Source organism: Lissotriton vulgaris, unplaced genomic scaffold (genome assembly GCF_964263255.1).
Source record: "Lissotriton vulgaris unplaced genomic scaffold, aLisVul1.2 SCAFFOLD_352, whole genome shotgun sequence".
Lineage (NCBI taxonomy): Eukaryota > Metazoa > Chordata > Amphibia > Caudata > Salamandridae > Lissotriton > Lissotriton vulgaris.
In genome coordinates, this window is record NW_028245114.1 from 718,219 (window position 1) to 739,336 (window position 21,118).

General features: G+C 51.1%; 1 protein-coding gene across 2 annotated transcripts in view; it reads left to right on the top strand.

The window, feature by feature from the left end:
* CASP2 (caspase 2) overlaps positions 1-20,438 on the top strand; it is a 190,120-nt gene extending 169,682 nt beyond the window's left edge. For both annotated transcript variants that reach the window (XM_086949007.1, XM_086949008.1), the window contains exon 11: positions 19,637-20,438. In XM_086949007.1, the coding sequence (XP_086805133.1) occupies positions 19,637-19,780 (144 nt within the window). In that variant the 3' untranslated portion in view covers positions 19,781-20,438. The remainder of the gene's footprint in view (positions 1-19,636) is intronic.
* Positions 20,439-21,118: the final 680 nt, after the last annotated feature.

The window sequence follows — 21,118 nt, forward strand, 5'->3', positions numbered from 1 at the left end:
AGCCTGAAACAATGGATCACTCCACTCAAACAGAGAGCATTGAGGAGGAAGAAGAGTCTTCCCCCTCCCAGACACTAGGTGAGAGCCAGCCTCCTCAGGGAACTGACTCTACCCCTGTTGAAGGAACTGCCCCAGAGGTAGTCAGGCCTAGCCTGGCAGAGCCCCTGATGGCAGTGGACCCTTCCCAGGTGGGACCCAGTCTGGAGCAGGTAACCTGCACCTCTCTACCCTGCCTCAGTCAGCCCAGGGCTGAAGAGGTCAGGGAGGCCAGTGGTGGACCCCAAAGGGCACCCTGTCCAAAGGAACCCCTTAATCAGCAGATTAGGATCACTGAAGCTGGTAAACCATGCACGCTGGCACATGTGGGCACTCCAGTGGTGCCTCCGCAGGCAGTGGTATCAGCACAATGGAGATCTCAGGGAGTCAGTGAGGATCTCCAGAGAAGCTGCAGCGGATCTTTCTTGGTGGGGCGTGGAAGGCAACCTGTCTCAGGGAAAGCCTTTTCAGTTGCCTCCTCCGGTGGCCACAGTGATAACGGATGCATTCACTCTAGGGTGGGGTGCTCATCTGGGGGATCTGGAGGTCAAGGGTCTTTGGTCTCCAGAGGAAAGGTTGCTTCACATCAACCTTCTAGAATTGCGGGCGATACGTTTGACGCTCAAGGCCTTCCTCCCTTCCCTTCGCGGTCGTTCGGTCCAGGTCCTGACGGACAACACGACCGCGATGTGGTACATCAACAAACAGGGAGGAGTGGGGTCTCAGTGTCTCTGCAGGGAGGCTCTGCGTCTCTGGTCCTGGGTTCAGGACCATCAGATTTGTCTGATGGCAAATCATCTGGCCGGAGTTCTGAACGTTCGTGCAGACAGTCTCAGTCGGCAGTTCTCCGCCGACCATGAGTGGAGGCTTCACCCGGAGGTGGTTCGTCACGTCTTTCGGATGTGGGGGACTCCTCGGGTGGACCTGTTCGCCACTCGCGAGAATGCTCACTGCCTGTCATTCTGCAGTCTCCAGTTTCCGATCTAAGGAGCCTTGGGGGACGCGTTTCAGTTGAGTTGGGGAAATCAACTCCTTTACGCGTTTCCTCCCATACCTTTGATTCCTCGGGTTCTGAGGAAGACTCGCCAAGACCGGGCCCAAGTCATATTGGTCGCTCCGGACTGGCCAAGAAGGATGTGGACCTTCTCCACCTCTCCTCTCACCAGCCGCTCCGTCTCCCTCTCAGGGCAGATCTCCTCTCTCAGATGGAGGGGCAGGTTCTACACCCCCACCTCCAGACATTACACCTTCATGCCTGGTGATTGAACGGGGCAACCTGATTTCATTTTCTCTCCCGCCTGACGTGGTGGATGTCATTTTGTTGGCCAGGCGTGACTCCACTAAGTCCATCTATTCTTATAGATGGTCAAAATTTGTCGTTTGGTGTGGGGAGAGATCTGTAGACCCTTTGAGAGCCCATTTGTCTAATGTTCTCCAGTTTGCCCTTTCTCTAGCGCAGCAGGGTCTTGCTGTTGCCACAGTGAAGGGCTATCTTTCTGCGCTGTCGGCATTTCTCTGCTTGCCTGACCAGCCATCTCTTTTTAAATCTCCTATAGTTTTAAGGTTTTTGAAGGGCCTCACAAATAAGTTCCCTCCTACTCCTTTTATTGTGCCTCAGTGGGACTTAAATCTTGTCTTGACCTTTTTGATGGGTGCTCCCTTTGAGCCTCTTCACAAATGTCCTATGAGGCTTTTGACTCTTAAGACAGTCTTCCTCGTTGCAATAACCTTGGCAAGGAGGGTAAGTGAGCTTCAAGCTCTTAGTTCCAAGCCCCCTTTCTTGACCATTCATGCTGATCGAATGGTTCTTAGGACCAGGGCTGCTTTTCTGCCTAAGGTGGTGACTCCTTTCCACCTTGGTCAATCTATTACCCTCCCTACCTTTTATCCTCCCCCTCACCCTTCCAAGGAGGAGGAGAGATTGCACAGTCTGGACCCCAAGAGGGCGGTGTCTTTTTACCTGGACAGAACTAAAGACTGTCGGTTGGATGACCAGCTCTTCATTGGCTTTGCTGGCTGCAAGAGAGGAAGGGCGGTGCTTAAAAGAACTTTATCAAGATGGATCGTCCTCTGTATAAAGATCTGCTACTCTTTAGCTGGTAAGGAACCACCAGAGGGTATAAGGGCTCATTCTACAAGAGCTAAGCCTTCTTCCTCAGCATTGGCTAGAGGTGTTCCTGTAGAGGATATTTGTAGAGCGGCAACTTGGTCTTCCCTCCGCACTTTCGCGAAGCATTACTGCTTGGATACCGAGGTGTGGAGGGACGGCCATTTTGCGCGCTCTGTCCTCCAGGATTTCCTGGTTTAGAAGAGTGGACGCCCTCTTCCGGGAGTGGGGACTGCTGTGGGACTCTACTCACAAGGTGAGGAATCCACACGGCAGATGTATCTATCAGAAGAACAAGTTACTTACCTTCGGTAACGCTTTTTCTGGTAGATACAATATCTGCCTGTGGATTCCTCACTGACCCTCCCGCCTCCCCGTTGTCCACTCTTCTATGCCAGAGTTTTTCTGTAATATATTTATTTTATTGTCAAGGGGTTGTTTATTTCAAATGTTTTATTGCATTTGCTTCACACTGTGTGTGTTTTACCTTGATATTTGTACTGTGTATACTGTGTATATGTCTGCTGTCATTGGTTCGTCCGTGTGCCTCGAAGGCACGGAAAAAAGGGCGGAAATGATGTCATCACGCCGGCGTGGGCCTGTTATAGGCGTCGGTGACGTCAGCGGAGTCGCGAGCGATGCCGTGTCTCTATGACGTCCAAGTCCACGTCGGCGCGAAGTTACAAAAAGAATTTCCGAATGTTGCTGACGCAAGGGGATATTCACAAGGTGAGGAATCCACAGGCAGATATTGTATCTACCAGAAAAAGCGTTACCGGAGGTAAGTAACTTGTTCTTCACGTCCTAGCGGGATCTCACCGAGGGGGTTTCTGCTGGAGTTGCAGAGTGGGGCATTGATGCCCCTCACAGTCCGCATTCCTCCACCTTTCCACCGGCTCTTAAGCCCTCCTTGTGCCTGCTTCTCATATAATAATTAACATGATATCCCAGCATGATTGTGTGAAAATGCGAAGCTCACGCCACACCCCATGACTGATAAGGTACTTCCCTCTGTGCAAGGCCACAAAGGCTTTTCCTCTATATCTATGTTACATTCTTTCTAAACCTTTGAACATTTTAGATACTGGCCCAAAGTATACAAAGTTTTTTTTAAAGCAACTAGTGATGAAATCGTCCACTAAATTTGACCTACAAGCCCCCACTTTTAACTTGACAATTCTCTCACAAACCTTTTTTCTACATGAAAACTTCAACTGCAAGCAATGAAAATGGATCCCACTCCCCCTGGCTAGGTAGGAAAGAAATAGTCTTGGGGTGAATTTACAAATATAACTCTGAACACTGGAACACGGCTGATGGCAGAAAAACAAGACTACCTGAATTTTGCCTGGAGGGGGACGTTCAGGTATTCTTGTTTCTCTGCCATCAGCTGTGTACCAGTGTTCAGAGTTATATTCGTCTACAAAGCATTGACATGGCTCATTATGCTAAAAACGTTTTATTGTGTGGGGCCCACGACTGCAGCTCTTCCACCACTGCTGCTGGCTTTTAACTTTAAAGAAGATTTATTTTGCAGAAAATGTGAAAAGTCAGCATCAGCGGAGGAAGAGCAGCAGTCGTGGTCCCCACACACTATACAATATTATTTGACATAATGAGCCATGTCAATGCTTTAGAGAAATATAATACGGAGCCCAAACAAGTACACACATCATGATTATTAGAATCTTGTTAAAAGTGAAAGTAATTACTTACCGTTACAGTCTTAATTATTCTGCGAGGGAGGCCTGCTGTGCTACACGCTGCCTGCTTCTGTCTTCGGCTGATGATTACCCCCCTGCAGCTGACCAGTATGCTGGGCGGGCCATGGTCAAAAGCAATGCTTATTGGCCTGATTCTGTGCACATACTTGAAGATTCGCCATGGAGGGACGGGACGGGGCGGGCTATTAATAGATTTTACAATTGTTCATTGGTAGCTCATGAACGTTTGTAAAATGGGGTGTGACCTACGCCGAGGCAGGGACCCAGGCAGTTCATTTTCTGGCGGTGATGGGTGGCTTGTAAAAGGGAGGTCGACCAGGCAGCTGCATCCAATTTAAAATATATTGAGCAGCACGAGGTTACGTCCAATATTAGTTCATCACCGAGGAGGCTGGGACCCTACTCTGAGCTTAGGTAGCAGCGCGCAGACAAGTTTTACTCGTATTGCTTGTAGAGTAGAGACTATAGTGTCGACCCGGCCTGAGAAATAAGTGCCGGTGCTAAGCAACGGAAAGCTCTGGCACAAATTAAGCACTGGAGCGCACTCACTCACAGTTCTTCAGGGTATTTTGTGTTGCCCGCGCTCTAAGGAAAAAAATTGAGATTACACAAATCTCATTCATCTAAAGGATACCATTTATTTTTACCCCATGCCACCATTAGTGCATGTTTTTATATTTAATAATGTTGCCATCACCAGTTGTGAGAGTAACAAAGAACGGTGGAACCCTGTGTGTCAAGAGGGACCAAGGGTATATCGTAAAACGCCTGCTTCACAATTGGTGATATCACTAGAGACGTAGGTCCCTACCAAAAGAGGATAAGAGGCATACACACAGAACCACAAATCAGTGCTGTGTTGATTTATCCAAATGGAAAAGAATGTGTTTATTCAACATGCGTTAAAAAGAGCAGTACATTACCAATCTAGTCGGTAGCGAAGCAGGGTATGGAAATCCGCAGATTTCCAGACCTCATGCATTCACTTATAAAAGAGACATTAGCAATACATTTTCAAGGCAGTCACAATGAGAAAGGACAACTCGTGCTCCACATAATTTGTTATGCATTTGGAGTCACGGCGTGGGTGTCGACGTTTCGATCCCTGCTGAAAGGTAGGGGGGTCATCATCAGGACAAAAGGTATTTTAGATGCCTGAGAGTGGCTGATGGGCAAGAAAAGAGGGGGGGAGATAACAGGGGAAAAGAAAAAGAACCTTGCTCCTTGCTTCTATTTCTTTTTCCCTGTTCTTTTTTACTGTTATCTATTCATTAGCACAGCCAAACTCAACCTTGGAGAAATACAAGCACATAGAATACATTGACAGCTGCTTTTCGCTGAGGCAGACAGAAAACGAGACAAAAGTTAGTTTCGATCATTGCACAAAATGGCGGCTAAATACAAAATGACGCAGCAAATGATAACTTAAGTCGTATAGTGCATAGAAAATTCAGCAAAATTCTTTTTAGTCCAACAGGGTGACAGGGACAATATAGTTAGGTTCAGATTTTACAGACACAAAACCATAGAAATTCAGCTGGTAAAGTTAGTGTTAACTGAAGAAACTATAACTTGTGCCCTAAGATGACTATAACTCACGTCCTCACCATGCGCTATTTACCCCACATATTACATCACTCATGACATCTTCTATGACATCATTGATAATATCACTGCAACATTTGCATTAAAATTGATGAGAAAACCGTGCCTGGCTGGGGCATGAGTTATAGTTTCTTCAGATGACACTAATTATAACAAACAAGTTACTTACCTTGGGTAACGATATATTTGTAAGAGACATAGATTAGTTATGGATTCCTCACCTTAGATTTACCCCCAGGCGTCCGACTGGATCCGGAGTAATTTTTTGTCAGCAGTACCCCTGCATTCGTCGTGGTCGGCGGGGTGACGTTGCAGTGTCTACTTAGACGCTGCCCTCGCGCGTTGACGTCAGTCCTTTACCTCTGTATTCCATGCCAGAAGCGCAGAGCCATGCACGACATGGACCACTGGTGCACAAAACGAGGGCCCTGAAAGGGAATCCTTAGCCTTAGAAGTCAGTTCGCAGAACAGGGAGGATGGGTGGGGCGGTAAGGAATCTATAATCTATGTCTCTTACAGATATATTGTTACCGAAGGTAAGTAACTTGTTCATCTGAAAGAGACAATTACTTATAGATTCCTCACCTTAGAATAGATACCCCAGCAATACCAACCCTGGAGGTGAATCTGCGAACCAAGGTCACACCAGAAAGTCCTGTAGAAAGTCCTGGAGAACTGAACGGCCAAAGAAGCTGTCTTTCCTGGCTTGGCTATCCAGGCAGTAGTGTTTGGTAAACATGTGCAGCGATGCCCACGTGGCTGCCTGGAAGATGTCAGGAAGGGGGACTCCGCGTCCCAAAGCAGTAGTGGCTGCCGTCGCCCTGGTGTAATGGGCGTGCAGTCCCACTGGAGGTTTCTTTTTCGCTAAGGAGTAGCAGATTTTGATGCAAAGAACGACCCATCGAGAGATGGTCCGTTTTTGCACGGCCCAACCTTTCTTGGCGCCGACATAGCCAACAAAGAGCTGATCATCCACCCTGAATTGTTTTATACGATCCAGAAAGAATTAAAATGCACGTTTTGGATCCTGACCGTGGAGCCTCTCCTCCTCTTTAAAAGGATGCGGGGCAGCAAAAAGGTGGTAAAGTGATGGTCTGACCTATGTGGATAGAGGTAACCACTTTGGGAAGGAAAGAAGGCCTAGTGTGAAGGACAACTTTGTCCAAAGGAACTGCCAGGAAAGGAAACTTAGAAGAAAGGGCTTGAAGCTCACTCACCCTGCCAAGCAGAGGTGATGGCAACCAGAAAGGCAGTCTTAAGAGTCAGAAGTCTGAGAGGACAGTTATGTAACGGCGCAAAGGGAGCGCACATTAGATAGGAGAAGTGTGGCTCACTGGTTAGAGGAGGCAGACCTGGAAGCAGAGGTCAGCCCGGACCAGGGTTCAATTCCCAGCTCGGCTGGGTCTTAAGTCCAAAAATGTCCACGGACTCGACAATTCTCACTCCGGTGCCTACTCGAACCACGGGTTCACACTCTGCGACTCTGGGCAATAGCTTGCTTAATCTCCACAACGGCCCCTCGCAGCGGGATGCCTGGCTTTCACCTTGCAGATGCCCTGCCGGGTATCTCACAGGGGAATACCAGGACGGGTTCCCTAAGCAAGCGCCGGGACGCCCCGTTGGGGCAGCTGTGCGCTGTACAAGATACACTACATACATTTACATACATAGGTGAGAACCAGTTTCAAGTCCCACTGGGGCATCACAAAAGGAGTTGGCGGAAACAAGTGAGAAATGCCCTTAAAGAAGCGATTTACAATAGGGAACTTGAAAAGAGAAGGCTGGTTTGGAAGCCTAAGGAAGGCTGAAATGGCCAAGAGATAGCCTTTCAGAGTGCCCAGAGCAGCGCCCTCCTGGACAAAAGAAAGAATGAAGAGGAGAACCTCTGAAAGGGGAGCAGAAAGGGGATCCACAGCCTTTGCTTCACACCATGTCACACATTTGTTCCATCTACAGGTGGATACCGATTTGGTGGAGGGTTCGCCTTTCCTGCCAAGATAACATTAAAGACTTCAGGAAGAAGGTCGAAAGCTGTCAACTGTTGCCGCTCAATCTCCACGCAAGGTGGTGGAGGCTGGACAGGTTCGGGTGGAGGACCTTCCCCTGCTGCTGCGACAGAAGACCCTCCTGAAGTGGCAGTCTGATCGGAGGATCGATGGCCATGCTCGGGATACCAGACTCTTCGTGCCCAATCCGGAGCCACAAGAATGACTTGGGTCCGCTTGCGCTTTATCTTCTTCAGCACTCTGGGCAGAAGTGGTATAGTTGGAAAGGCGTATAGAAGACCGCAACTCCACTTGAGACAAACAGCATCGCCTAGCGAGTGCCGCCTCGGAAACTCCAATGCGCAGAACTGCTGACATTGCCATTCTCTTTGGTGGCGAATAGATCTAACCAAGGCTCTTCGCACTGCTAAAAGAGACCTTGTACCACCTCTGAGTGAAGACGCCATTTGTGGTCCATCATGCACCTTCGGCTGAGTTCATCCACCCTGGCGTTCAGTGAACCTGCCTAGTTTGAACCACCATGGATATGTCCTGATGTTCCAGCCATGTCCAAACATAGGGTCCACGACCCCACACCGCTTTGTTGGTTGCAGTACCACATGGCGGGGGTGTTGTCCGTGAACACCTGCACTACTCTTCCACAGGGAAGCAGTGCCTTTAGTGCAAGACTAATCGCCTGAAGCTCCAGAAGGTTGATGTGGAGTCCGGACTCCACCGGAGACCAGAGGCCTCTGATCTCCGCTTCTCCCTTGAGGCATCCCCACCCCAGCAGTGATGCATCTGTCACCACTGTGAACTCTGGTTAGGGAAGGGAGAGGGATCTGCCACTGACCCAATCCTGGTTTGTTAGCCACCACTGCAATTGGAGTGCAGTGCCCTCCGAGATCTGGATGCAATCTGAAAGATTCCCCTGATGCTGTGCCCACTAGAACTTGTGGTCCCACTGCAGAGCCCGCATATGCCACCTGGCATAGTCCACCAGCAGGAGGCCATGAGGCGCAGTAGCCTCAGGGTCATTCTGACCGGAACCCGGGATAGAGGCTGAAAGATCGGAATCATAGCCCGAATATCCCGCACTTGCTGCTCGGGAGGATAAGCCCGAAACTGTGCTGTGTCCAGAACCGCTTCGATGAAGAGGAGCTTCTGACAGGGAATCGGGTGTGACTTCGGAACATTGATGGTGAACCCCAGTGAATGCAAAAGGTCAGCCGTACTCTGGGGGTGGGAGACGACAGCCTGGGGTGAGCCCGCCTTCAACGGCCAGTCATCGAAATAGGGAAAGACTGGAACCCCTGATCTGCGCAGATGAGCTGCGACCACCCCCATCACTTTCGTGAACACCCGAGGGGCGCTGGTAAGGCCAAAGGAGAAAACGGTAAACTGAAAGTGCTCGTAGCCTACTGTAAACTGCAGGTAACGCCGGTGGGCCGGCAGGACCGGAATGGGAAAATAAGCGTCCTGCAAGTCCAATGCTCCCATCCAGTCTCCTGGGTCGAGAGCAGACAGGACCTGAGCCAGTGTCAACATCTTGAACTTCTCCTTCCGGAGGAAGCGGTTGACGCTCCTGAGATCCAAGATAGGATGCAGGCCCTTGTCCTTCTTGGACACTAGAAAGAAGTGGGACTAACAACCACGACCTACATCTGGGGCAGGAACTCGCTCGATGGCTACCTTGGCCAAGAGAGCCGTAACTTCCTGTTGGAGAAGGGCCAGGTGATCCTCCGACATGCAGTGGAATCGAGGTGGCAATGATGGAGGGGTAGTCTCGAAGGGGAGGGAGTAGCCCCTTTGGACTATTTGCAAAGCCCACCTGTCTGACATGATGTTGAGCCAGTGGGAGAGGTTATGGCGAATCCTGCCGCCCACTGGCAATGGATGGGCCTGAAAGGTCTGACGAGGAGGGCTCGGAGGCTGCTGCAGAGGGGGCGCTGGTGGACTGGTCCGCCCTCTGGCCCCCCACCCACGGCAGTGGGATCCACGTCCCCGGCCACGCAGAGGCTGGACAGCTTGCGCAGGCCTGTGGCTTTGGGCGGAACGTGGTGGGGCACCCCTTCTGTAGGCACAAAAGGGGCGAAAAGCAGGCTGGGCTGAAGGTAGAAGCGAGGCCGAAGGATCTGGTCGTAGCCCTAGAATCCTTAAAGCGCTCGAGCGCGTTGTCTGCCTTATCGCCAAGAAGGCGAGGGTCATTAAAGGGCATGTCCAAAAGTGTTGCTTGGACATCACCCGAAAATCCAGTGGACCTTAACCAGGCGTAGCGTCTCAGTGCTACTGACGTGGAAATCGTCCTGCCTAGTGAGTCGGCGGCGTGCAGTCCACACCCGAGGGCGAACTTCGCTGCGACTCTCCCTTTGGCAACAGCACGGGAGAGCCCGGGGCTCTTCCGGACACTGAGCCAGCACCTGCGCAACTGTGTCCCACACTGAGTGGGAGTATCCGCCCAAGAGACATGAGGTGTTCACCGACCGCAGTCCTAAGCTGGAGGAAGAAAAACATCTTCTTCTCAAGGTGGTCTAGCTTCTTGGATTCCCTATCAGGTGGTGCATTAGGGAATGCGCCCTTGGAAGTCGAGGCTTTAACCACCAAGCTCTCAGTGGTGGGGTGTTATGAGAGGAAAAGGGGACATCAGGCAATCATCCTATCCACAGGAGCCCCTATGTTAGGCTTGGACCAGGTGCCCAAAAGGATGTCCTTGAGGGCCTCATTAAACGGCAGCAGGGGTCCGAAGTGGCCGCTGCCGGCTGTAGCACCTCGGTCAAGAGTTTAGTCCTGACTGCCACTGTAGGAAGCTCGAAGTTTAGGGCCGCGGCCACTATTGCAACACCACTGCGTAAGATGCATTCTCCTCCGCTGCCACGGTAGGGGGAGAAAGCATGCCAAGATCTGGGGACGAATCCTGACCACTGGCCTCGCCCAATTCCTCTCTCCAGTCAGGTTCTTCTAACTGGTCTGCTAGAGGATCCACAGACCCCTCCCAGCCTTCCTCACCCTCCTCTGGGAGCCACTCAGGGCGATAGGGAACACCAAGGGAGAACACTGGCACAAAAGTACCGGTCGGCGCCTGTCCCAACGTCGTTCCGGCTCTGCGTCTACATCGAGGGGGAGGCCGGGGTCAATGTTGGCTGGGGACACAACTGATGTCTGAAGCGGTGGAGGTGTCGTCACTAGATTCGGCGCCGGAGGAGGTGTCCCAAGGTCGACCGGCCTATCCGGATCACGGCCTGGATCCTTGGGGGCCCTGTGGCGCTGGAGCCGAAGCCGTCGGCATTGAAGGCCTAGAGCCTCCATTAGAGTCCGCGGGGCCCGAGGGCGCTCCGGTGGAGTTGGACTGCCTGAAGATGGAATGCAAGGCTTGGTAAAAGTTGTGAAGCTGGGCAGGGGTCGGAAAGGGAGGGAAAGCCGAAGTCGACCAAACAGGGTACGCGGGCGGAGCCGGACGACTACCTTCCACTTTCCGCGTCGCATCAGCCGACGGAGGGGTAGAACATTTGTGCTTCGACTTACCCGAAGACTTTGATGAAGAATGGTGGTGACGACTCTGCGACCGGTCCTGCAACCTTCCTCTCGACCGGGACCTTGAACGGTGCGGATCTGACTGCTGGGCGTCAAGAAGCTTTCGGAACTGCTCCCACAAAGACTTCGGGTTCATGGCCAGGCAGGCGGAGTACGACTTTGGGTCGTGGTCGGGCCCCAAGCACCAGAGGCTCACAAGGTGTGGGTCCGTAACCGACATCAGTTTGTGACAGGAGTCACAAGCCTTGCAGCTGGTTCGAGGACGGGACTTCCCTGTGTGCACCAGGAGTTGAAAGACTAAAAAAAAAGACGTTGAAAAAAGTCGCAAAAAGTGACTTGAGGTACTGCTCTCTCCGGATCTGCGCTGGCTGTCACGAAAAAAGAAAGAACTGAGGTCAGTGCGCAAGGGTGGTGTCTTAGTAGATACCACAATGTCATCCTGGCGACCACGAGACCAACGACGAACGCAGAGTCGACCGACGCACCTATCGATGCGCAGGGGTACGGCTGACGAAAAAATTCTCCGTATCCAGTCTTATGCCTGGGGGTAATTCTGAGATGAGGAATCCATAACTAATTGTCTCTTTCAGATTGCCTAATTTCTATGGTGTTGTGTAAAATAAGAACCTAACTATAACTTCCCTGTGACCTTTGTGGTTTTTCAGTGAATTTCTAATGTGTTTTAAATTCTTCTTCCTAACTGTAACGTCCCTATAACCTTTTTTTTATTAATATTTATATATAATATGTATGTTATGTTTACACATACACACACTTTGTATAGTTTATATCATTGTTTGAAAGCTTCCTATAAAAGCAAAGATTTTTAGTGTTTGACTATAGTTTGTTTTGTATGATCTTGGTATGGGAATGGAATTTGTGTACTTGCACCCTTTCGATGATCGGAGTGTGCTACCAGAGGGGTTGTGTACTGACACCCTCCCGGGATCAGGGTAGTGAACTTGTAATCTCTGGTGGTGAGGGCCAAATGCAAGAGGAGTTTAGTACCCTATGGGTCAAGGAAGAGTCTAGATTGGTTGACATCATACACCCCTCTGGAGTTCTGGGCAAGAGAGAGGGGTTTACATCCTGTGAGATAAGGGCCGAATGCCAGAGGAGTCGGGTACCTTTGACCCCTGTTGGTCAAGGAAGGGTACGAGAGGGGTCGACAGCAGTTCGAGGCATGTGGGCTGCTGAATTCATATCTGTGCATAGATCGCCACCTAGTGTTGGGTCCGGATGATTGCACATTGTTGTCCTGGAAGAGTCTTTGAAGTATCACGAGATAGGTGGCTCCTCCCCTGGACTACAGTGCGCATGGGCATCGCCTCCATCCCCAGATTGTTTTTTTCCGCCATTGGGTTCGGATGTGTTTCGGTTCCCTCTGTCGGAACCGATAGTTGTTCAACTTCAACTCGAGACCAAAAGGTCTTTAGGCTGGGCGTCGGTATAGTTGCGTACGGGTTTCTTTCAGACTCTCAGCTCCGATCTCTTGCTGCCCTTCCACGTGCTTTCGGCGCGGACGGGCCTACACTACACTCTTGCTATGGAGCGAACTCCGTTTAAGAAGTGCCCGGTGTGTAACTCTAAATATTCACACCTCGACGTGCACCCTGTGTGCAATACCTGCTTGTCACCGGATCACCGCGAAGACACCTGCATGGCGTGTTCGAAGTTCCGGAGCAAGAAGACTTTAAAGATTCGTCGGGCCAATGGGCTCCAGGCTCAGTTATCGGCTACGGCGCCCCCACCAGATGACATTTTCCAGGAATCTGTCGAGGGAAAAGACGACGTGGAAGGTTCGGACTCTAATCCCGCGTCCGAGGGGGAAACCTACGACGAGGGTGCGGAGAACTTTGACGAAGTCACCGACGAGGTAGGGGACGACGATCAGGCTTTTGCCACGATGGGTGATAGCTCGGAGGAGGAGCATCCCCAACCAGACTCGGGGGTTATTACCCTTCATACGGCCCAGGTCGAGGGATCGCCTTCGGGCCTTACCCAAGATCTAACTATGAGTCCTACGTCCCCGCCTCCGGGCCCGGTCACGGACATTTATGAACCATCTCTTCCGTCGAAGAAAACGAAAGTGAAGCCAACTGGTCACGCACCCTCGGATGCGAAACCGAAAGTGAAAGTTGCGCTGGTGAAGAAGGTTCTGGAGGCGTCAACTTCCAAGAAAACCAAAATGGCCGACTCGAAGAGCCACGCCAAGATGGCCGACCCGAAGCCCTCGGGGTCGGTGCCGAAGGCGAAATCGTCCGACGCGGCTGCGTCGGCTCCGAAAGGGGTTGTGGACCCGAAGTCGGCTCCGAAGAAGCGTCAGGGCGACGACGCGCATAGCCATGGGGTGTCGGCCCCGAAGAAGGCGCATGCGGGTGATCGGGCTCTCGATGCTGAGAAGTCGCCCGAGCCGGTCAAGCCCTCTCCGGCCTTGACGAAGAAGGTGGCGGAATCCCTGCAGCGGATTCGAAAGGACAGTGTGGTTCCCGCGTCGGGCACTGTGGCGCCAAAGCTCACGCCTAAGCCTGCGAAGGAGCAAACGCCTATCCGTTTCACCTTTCCTCCCAAGTCGGCGCCGAAGGCCTTCGCGCCGAAACAGAGTGGACCCTCGAAGGAGGTATTGGCACCGAAAGCTGCCTTGGTGGTGTCGAAGCTTCGACTCCAACCACTTGCTGAAGAGGAACGTCGGGAGGTAACCATCGACGCCAACACCGGAAAACTGTCGCTCCTCAAAAGGAAGATCACGACGGAGCCGGCGTTGGAACATTTTAAGATCCCTCTCAAAAACAAAAGGGACTCCGAGGACTCTTCGGCTTTGGTGGAACCTGTGTCCCCACAAACCCTGGGGCACTCGCCGACGCATTCCGCCGCAGCCGGTGCGGACGAGGAAGATGCCGAGTACGACTATCCGGCGTACTCGGATCCGGAGGAGGAGCACGTTCCGTGGTCCGCCGGAGGCGACACGGAGGACCCGCAGTCGGGTCAGAACACTCAACTTTTTGCGGCCAAGACGTCCCCGACTGAGGACTCGACGGCCTTCAATGCTCTGATAGAGAGAGCTGCTGCTAACCACGACGTCGAGCTGCACTTGGACCCCGTGGATGTGGACTTCTTATTCGACACCTTCTCGGTAGCCGAAAAGTCGGTCAAAACGCTACCAATGCTTAAGGGGGTGCTTAAACATGCAACAGAGGTTTTCAAGGAGCCCACCCGAGCGCGTGTGGTCAACCCTCGCATCGACAGGAAATATAAGGCAGCGCCCACGGATCCTACATATATCAAGGGACACTTGCCATTGGACTCCTTGGTTGTTTCCAACGCTCGGAAGAGGGCGAACTCTCAAACTACTGGTGACGCTCCTCCCCCAGACAAAGAGTCCAAGATCTTTGAGGCCTCAGGCAAACGGATTGCTGCACAGGCAGCTAATATCTGGAGAATATCTAACACCCAAGCCTTTTTTGCACGTTATGATAGGGCCCATTATGACACATTAGAGGCCATACTGCAACACTTGCCTGACCAATACAAGGAGGCAGGGGAGATGCTGATTCAGGAGGGTAAACTCATTACGAATGCATCCATCAAATGTGCACTAGATGTGGCAGACACAGCCTCCAGGGCTATCAATACCAGTGTGCTGCTTAGACGCCATGCCTGGCTTAGAATTTCGGGGTTCAAGCCCGACATCCAAACTACGATACTGAATCAGACAGTGAATCCTGACCACCTGTTTGGCCCTGAGGTGGATGCCACACTGGAAAAAATGAAAAAAGATACGGAAACTGCCAAGTCAATGGGGGCTTTACAAAGTCAGCAGTTTCGGAGTGGTTCCTTTCGCCGCTCAAACTCCAGAGGCACCTCAAGGGGACAGGCATCCCAGTCCACTAAATATTACAAAAGTAACACCCAAGCCTCGTATAACAACAAGAATAGAGGTGGTTACAGAGGCAATAATGTCAAGGGCAGGGGACGTGGCAACAATAGCTCCAGGTCCACCGCCACCAACAAACAGTGACGTCTTGTCACTGCCCCCCGACCATACAACTCCGGTCGGGGGGAGACTCCAGCAGTTCCTGCCGGCGTGGAAGTCCATCACCACGGACAGGTGGGTGAGGTCTATTATCCAGTACGGGTACTGTCTAGAGCTTACGTCCATTCCACCGGACATACCCCCAAGGAGCCGTCCTATGTCAGGCGAGCACTTGCCCTTGTTGCAGCAAGAAGTTCTAGTCATGCTGCAAAAAGGGGCGATAGAGCTCGTTCCATTACAAGAGCGGGGAACAGGGGTTTACTCCCTGTATTTTCTGATTCCCAAGAAGGACGGATCCCTCAGGCCGATCCTGGACCTCAGGCCCCTGAACTGGTACATCCTCTCGGAGCACTTCCATATGCTCACGTTGCAGCAGGTGCTTCCCCTGCTTCAACAGGGGGACTTCCTGGCTACGCTGGATCTGAAAGATGCTTATTTTCATATCCCCCTGCATCCTTCCCACAGGAAGTATCTCAGATTCACGCTCTTAGACCAGCATTACCAGTTCAGGGTTCTGCCGTTCGGGGTCACCACGGCACCAAGAGTGTTCACCAAGTGCCTAGCGACGGTGGCTGCGCATCTCCGTCGCCAGCACGTCCACGTCTTTCCCTACTTGGACGACTGGCTCATTCAAGCAAGGACAGCACAGCAGTGCGTCGACCACGTGTCGCGCACCATTCATCTCCTGCACGATCTGGGATTCTCTCTGAACTAACCAAAGTCCCATCTCCAGCCCGCCCACGTGCGGCAGTATCTGGGCGCGACAATAGACACTCTGGCAGCCACTGCGCAGCCGACTTCAGTGAGAATCGCCAGTATCCAGGCGCTGATCCAACGATTCAGACCCCAGCACCCGCTTCCAGCGAAGGTGTTCATGCAGTTGATAGGCATGATGGCCTCCTGCATCTCCATTGTCCCGCACGCGAGACTTCATATGCGTCCGCTTCAGGAGTGCCTTGCACGTCAGTGGACTCAGGCTCATGGGCAACTGACAGACCTAGTGTTGGTGAGCGGTCGGGCATACAACTCTCTGCATTGGTGGAATCCACACAACCTTTGCAAGGGCCGACCATTCGAAGAGCCTGTCCCACAGATTATCCTGACGACGGACGCCTCTCTCCAGGGATGGGGAGCGCATGTACTCCAGTACACGGTGCAGGGACTATGGACACTACAGCAAAGGAAGATGCACATCAATGTGTTGGAACTGATGGCAATCTTCATGGCCTTGAAGGCGTTCAAAGTACATCTGTGCAACAAAGTCGTGTTGATCCGGACGGACAACATGACGGCCATGTACTACATTCAGAAGCAGGGAGGCACACACTCTCCACAGCTGTCTCATCTGGCTCAGAGCATGTGGAAGTGGGCCATTCAGAGGAACATCTTCCTCATGGCAGAGCATCTCCCGGGCAAGGACAATCAAATGGCGGACCTGCTCAGCAGGCACAGCCATCAGATGCACGAGTGGGAGATACATCCATCAGTACTCCAACCGTACTTCCAAAGGTAGGGTCATCCAGAGATAGACCTGTTCGCCACAAAGGAGAACGCAAAATGCCAAAGCTTCGTCGCCAGATTCCCACACCCCCAATCACAGGGCAATGCGATGTGGATGAACTGGTCAGGCAGATTTGCGTACGCTTTTCCCCCAGCACCTCTGATACCGCTGGTGGCACGCAAGCTCAGGCAGCACTCGATGACTCTCATCCTGGTTGCTCCAACGTGAGCTCGCCAACCATGGTACACCACGTTTCTCGAACTGTCCGTGGTGCCGCATCAGAGGCTTCATCTCACTCCCAGCCTTCTGACGCAGAGCCATGGCGACATTCAGCACCCAGATCCGCAACAGCTCAACCTGGCGATCTGGCTCCTGAAGTCCTAGAGTTTGGCTACCTCAATCTTCCTCCCGATTGCATGAACATCATTTGGGAGGCAAGAAAGCCCACTACCAGAGCTTGTTATGCGGCTAAATGGAAGAGGTTTGTCATCTACTGTGCTAACCACAATATTGACCCGCTAGATGCTTCCATTCAAAACATCATTTGCTATCTTTTCCACCTGTATCAATGCAATCTGGCATACTCTTCCATCCGCATTCACCTGTCTGCTATGGCAGCATACCTCCAGAATAGACAACACCTGTCACTCTTCAGGGTCCCTGCTATCAAGGCCTTTCTGGAAGGACTCAAAAGGGTCATTCCACCAAGGACCCCACCAGCTCCAGAATGGAACCTCAATGTGGTTCTTACGAGGCTGATGGGTCCTCCCTTTGAGCCACTGCACTCTTGTGAGCTTCAGTTTCTGACTTGGAAGGTTGCGTTCTTAGTAGCAATTACTTCGCTACGGAGGGTTAGCGAGCTGCAGGCGCTCACCATCCAAGAACCTTTCTTCCAGGTACATGCTAACAGGGTGGTGCTCCGCACTAACCCTAAATTCCTACCCAAAGTGGTATCCCATTTCCACTTAAACCAGACAATCGAATTGCCGGTGTTTTTCCAAAACCCAGATACGCTGGTGGAGCGCATGCTCCACACCCTCGATGTTAAGAGGGCCTTGATGTATTATGTAGACAGGACAAAAGATTTTCGCAAAACCAAGCAGCTTTTTGTTGCTTTTGCCACTCACCACAAGGGAAACGCTATCTCTAAAGCAGGGATTGCTAGGTGGATAGTGAAGTGCGTTCAGATCTGTTACGCTAAAGCTAAGCGCACTCTCACTATCCCACCGAGGGCCTACTCCACCAGGAAGTTGGGGGCCTCTATGGCTTTCCTAGGTAACATTCCCTTAGAAGATATCTGTAGAGCAGCCACATGGTCTACCACACATACTTTCACTAAACACTGCTGTGTAGACGTGCACTCTAAACAGCAGGCAGCTGTGGGGCAGGCTGTTCTAAAAACGCTTTTTCAGACTGCTGCAGCTGGCACGGGCGGCCGCCGTTAATGGAGGGACTGCTATGTATTCTATGCACAGATATGAATTCAGCAGCCCACATGCCTCGAACTGCAAATGCTACTTACCAGTATGCATCTGTTCTTGGCATGTAGGGCTGCTGACATTCATATCGCCCACCCTCCTCCCCGGCGCCTGTAGCAGCTGCAGAATTCATTCATTTACATACATATGCTCATAGCATGGTCATCACTCACATTCTTCACTCCATCTCTGCCAATGGCTAAAAACAATCTGGGGATGGAGGCGATGCCCATGCGCACTGTAGTCCAGGGGAGGAGCCACCTATCTCGTGATACTTCAAAGACTCTTCCAGGACAACAATGTGCAATCATCCGGACCCAACACTAGGTGGCGATCTATGCACAGATATGAATGTCAGCAGCCCTACATGCCAAGAACAGATGCATACTGGTAAGTAGCATTTGCATTTTCTCCTCTGGTGTACAGGGTGCGATACTAGAGGCGTTTACACCCAGTGGGATAAGGGTTGGATGCCACCGTATTCAGGTACCTTCAACCCCCTGATGGTCTGGTATTCAGGGCGCAATACTAAATGGTTTTTACACCCTGTAAGAGAACGGCTGGATGCCAGAGGGTTCTGGTCCACACCTCCATGGTGGCCAGAACATAATGTTACATTCAAATGTCTGTATCTCCTGCTATCCCAAAGGAAACTCGTGATGGCCAAATAGCCACGATTCTGAGTCCAGAGTCCACAGTTCTGTCTGGTCAAGTGGTTGTGTAGTAGTCCTAGTCTGAGGCGAGCATGGTGTTCCACAAGCCACAAATGGTGGGTGGAAAAGTCACTTGCCTGTACCAGATACTGAGGTGCCATTGACTGGCCAATTGCTTTAGTGCGCTCATACTGGAGTGAACCAAATTGTGATGATAAAGGTATGTTCGAGGCATGGCTTTAGATACACACGCTTTCTAGTGTTGGGTCCAGATGTGTGCAAGTTGTTTTTTCTTCAAAGAAGTCTTTCGAGTAACGAGGAAAAGTTACTCCTCCTATTGGTGATAGTGCACGTGGGCATCAACTCTATTGTTAGATTGTTTGCCCGCAGGCGGATGAGAATGTAGTATAAGTATCAGTAAAGAGATGTCCATGCATGTGAAAGTATGGACAAGAACCACAATGACTATTGGTCTCCGGGGAGGAGGGTTGGAGCATGTGAATCTACAGCACTACATGTCATGAAAAACCACTTGCACACATCTGGACTGACCACTAGATGGCAGGAGTATGCAAAGGATGTGAATCTACAGCACTGCACGCCACGAGCAGATGCTTACTAGGTAAGTAACATAATCCTTCCACCTTTTACAAACTTCAGTCTTGAGTATGACTCAGTGTGAGTTCACTTTTAAGCACTTACCTCAGAAGCAGTGTTGGCCAGCACTCCTTGCTGAAATGTCGGCAGCAGCCACAAATTGTGTTCACCCTTCTTTCATACGCTGCTCTCTAGACGGGGTCGTGAGTGGAGATGCTGGTATGGTCAGTTCACCCTTGAAGATCTGGTTACGTAGGACTCATTCCTTTGTGTTAAAGCTCCTGTTCTTCATTCATTGCTTAATGTTTTATGTTACCCTCCTTAGAGCTCTTGCCCAAGAGTTGACTCTTTCCTCCTTCTTCCCCTTTCCCTACCCCACCCCACAGGTGAATGGCATGATCAAGGAGAGGGAAGGCTATGCTCCTGGCACGGAGTTCCACCGCTGCAAGGAGATGTCGGAGTACAGCAGCACCCTATGCAAGGACCTCTACCTCTTCCCTGGCCTGCCGACATCCACAGAAGAGGCCTGACTGTCAGATGGGGCGCACTCTGCTAACCATGCCACCTGAGTGCCCCAACAGAAGAGGCCTGACTGTCAGATCGGGCACACTCTGCTGACTCTGCCACTTCGGACTTCGGCGAATGGTCTTCTTTAAGGGCCAGTGGACTTCAAGGCCCTGTTGCACACTGAGTTTGCCCTGTACCAGAGCAGGGTGAGGTATTGCGTGGGTGGCAGCAAGCCATGCTCCCACACTGTGCCACTGTGAGCAAGGCTTCTGACCAGATTCAAAGCTCACATCACTGCCCATCCGTGGGGTCCGTTCTCTTACTCAAGCCCTCTGACGCGCCTGTAAGTCATTGTGGGGCAGTGAGGGCACTCTGTAAATATCTCCGTTATTAACAATGCCCGTGGGGCCCGCTGTATTCCATCCCTTTCTCTTTCATCCCACCAGGGCACCTTGTGTTAAAAACCAAAGATTTCATAAGAACTAAGCAGAGATTGATATTTTTATATTTGAAGTATTTTCTTCATCCACACACTTTTTGCTATTCCTGTTATTTTTATGGCCAGTGTTCTTTTGGGGGAGGGCTTTTTATCTTCCTTTTATCCAGTGTTTATGCATTTTTGTACAGAAATCCCAAATTCCTGCCGTTGTGTTTTTTTAATAAATTCTTCATTGAGTTTCACTTTGAGCGAGTGGCTGCTTATCCACCAAGGTGTGCTGCTCCTGTCTGCGCATAGCTGCTTCTGTTCTATATGCTGTATTTCTGCTGTGAATGCTGTGCCCCTGTTGTGCATGCTGTGCCCCTGTTGTGCATGCTGTGCCCCTGTTGTGCATGCTGTGTACTTGTGGACTTGGTGAGAGAGATTGGTGTTGCTGTGTCTAGTTTTAGGGACTTGAAACTAGCCACCTGTCACAGGGACATGTGGGGTTGACTATTTCATAGAGGGTTCAGATCCTTGTAAACGTCTCAAAGAGTTTTGATGATAATTAGCCGTTTCAAGTGGAGTTAAACATATGCATTTATGGACATTTGTGGTTCAGTGTTAGTCAGGGACATTTAAGTGCAATTAGCTCTGTTCAATGGAGATTTCTTGCTGTTGTCAGTCATATGAAACTTGATAGCTACAGCAATTGAAGGATTGAACCCCGCCTCTGAACATCACCCTCGCTGACGGATTCCAGAGAGAGACTTGGCTCTTCGACTACACCCAGCAACTGAAGACCTCATGGGTGATAAGCCACACTTTACAAGTACCGGCTGATTGATTGAACTTTATTTCAGGGAGATTTGTAATTACTAATTACAACAAAAGGTATCCAGGAGTCACCACCATATTTTTATTCTTTAGACTGACCACCATA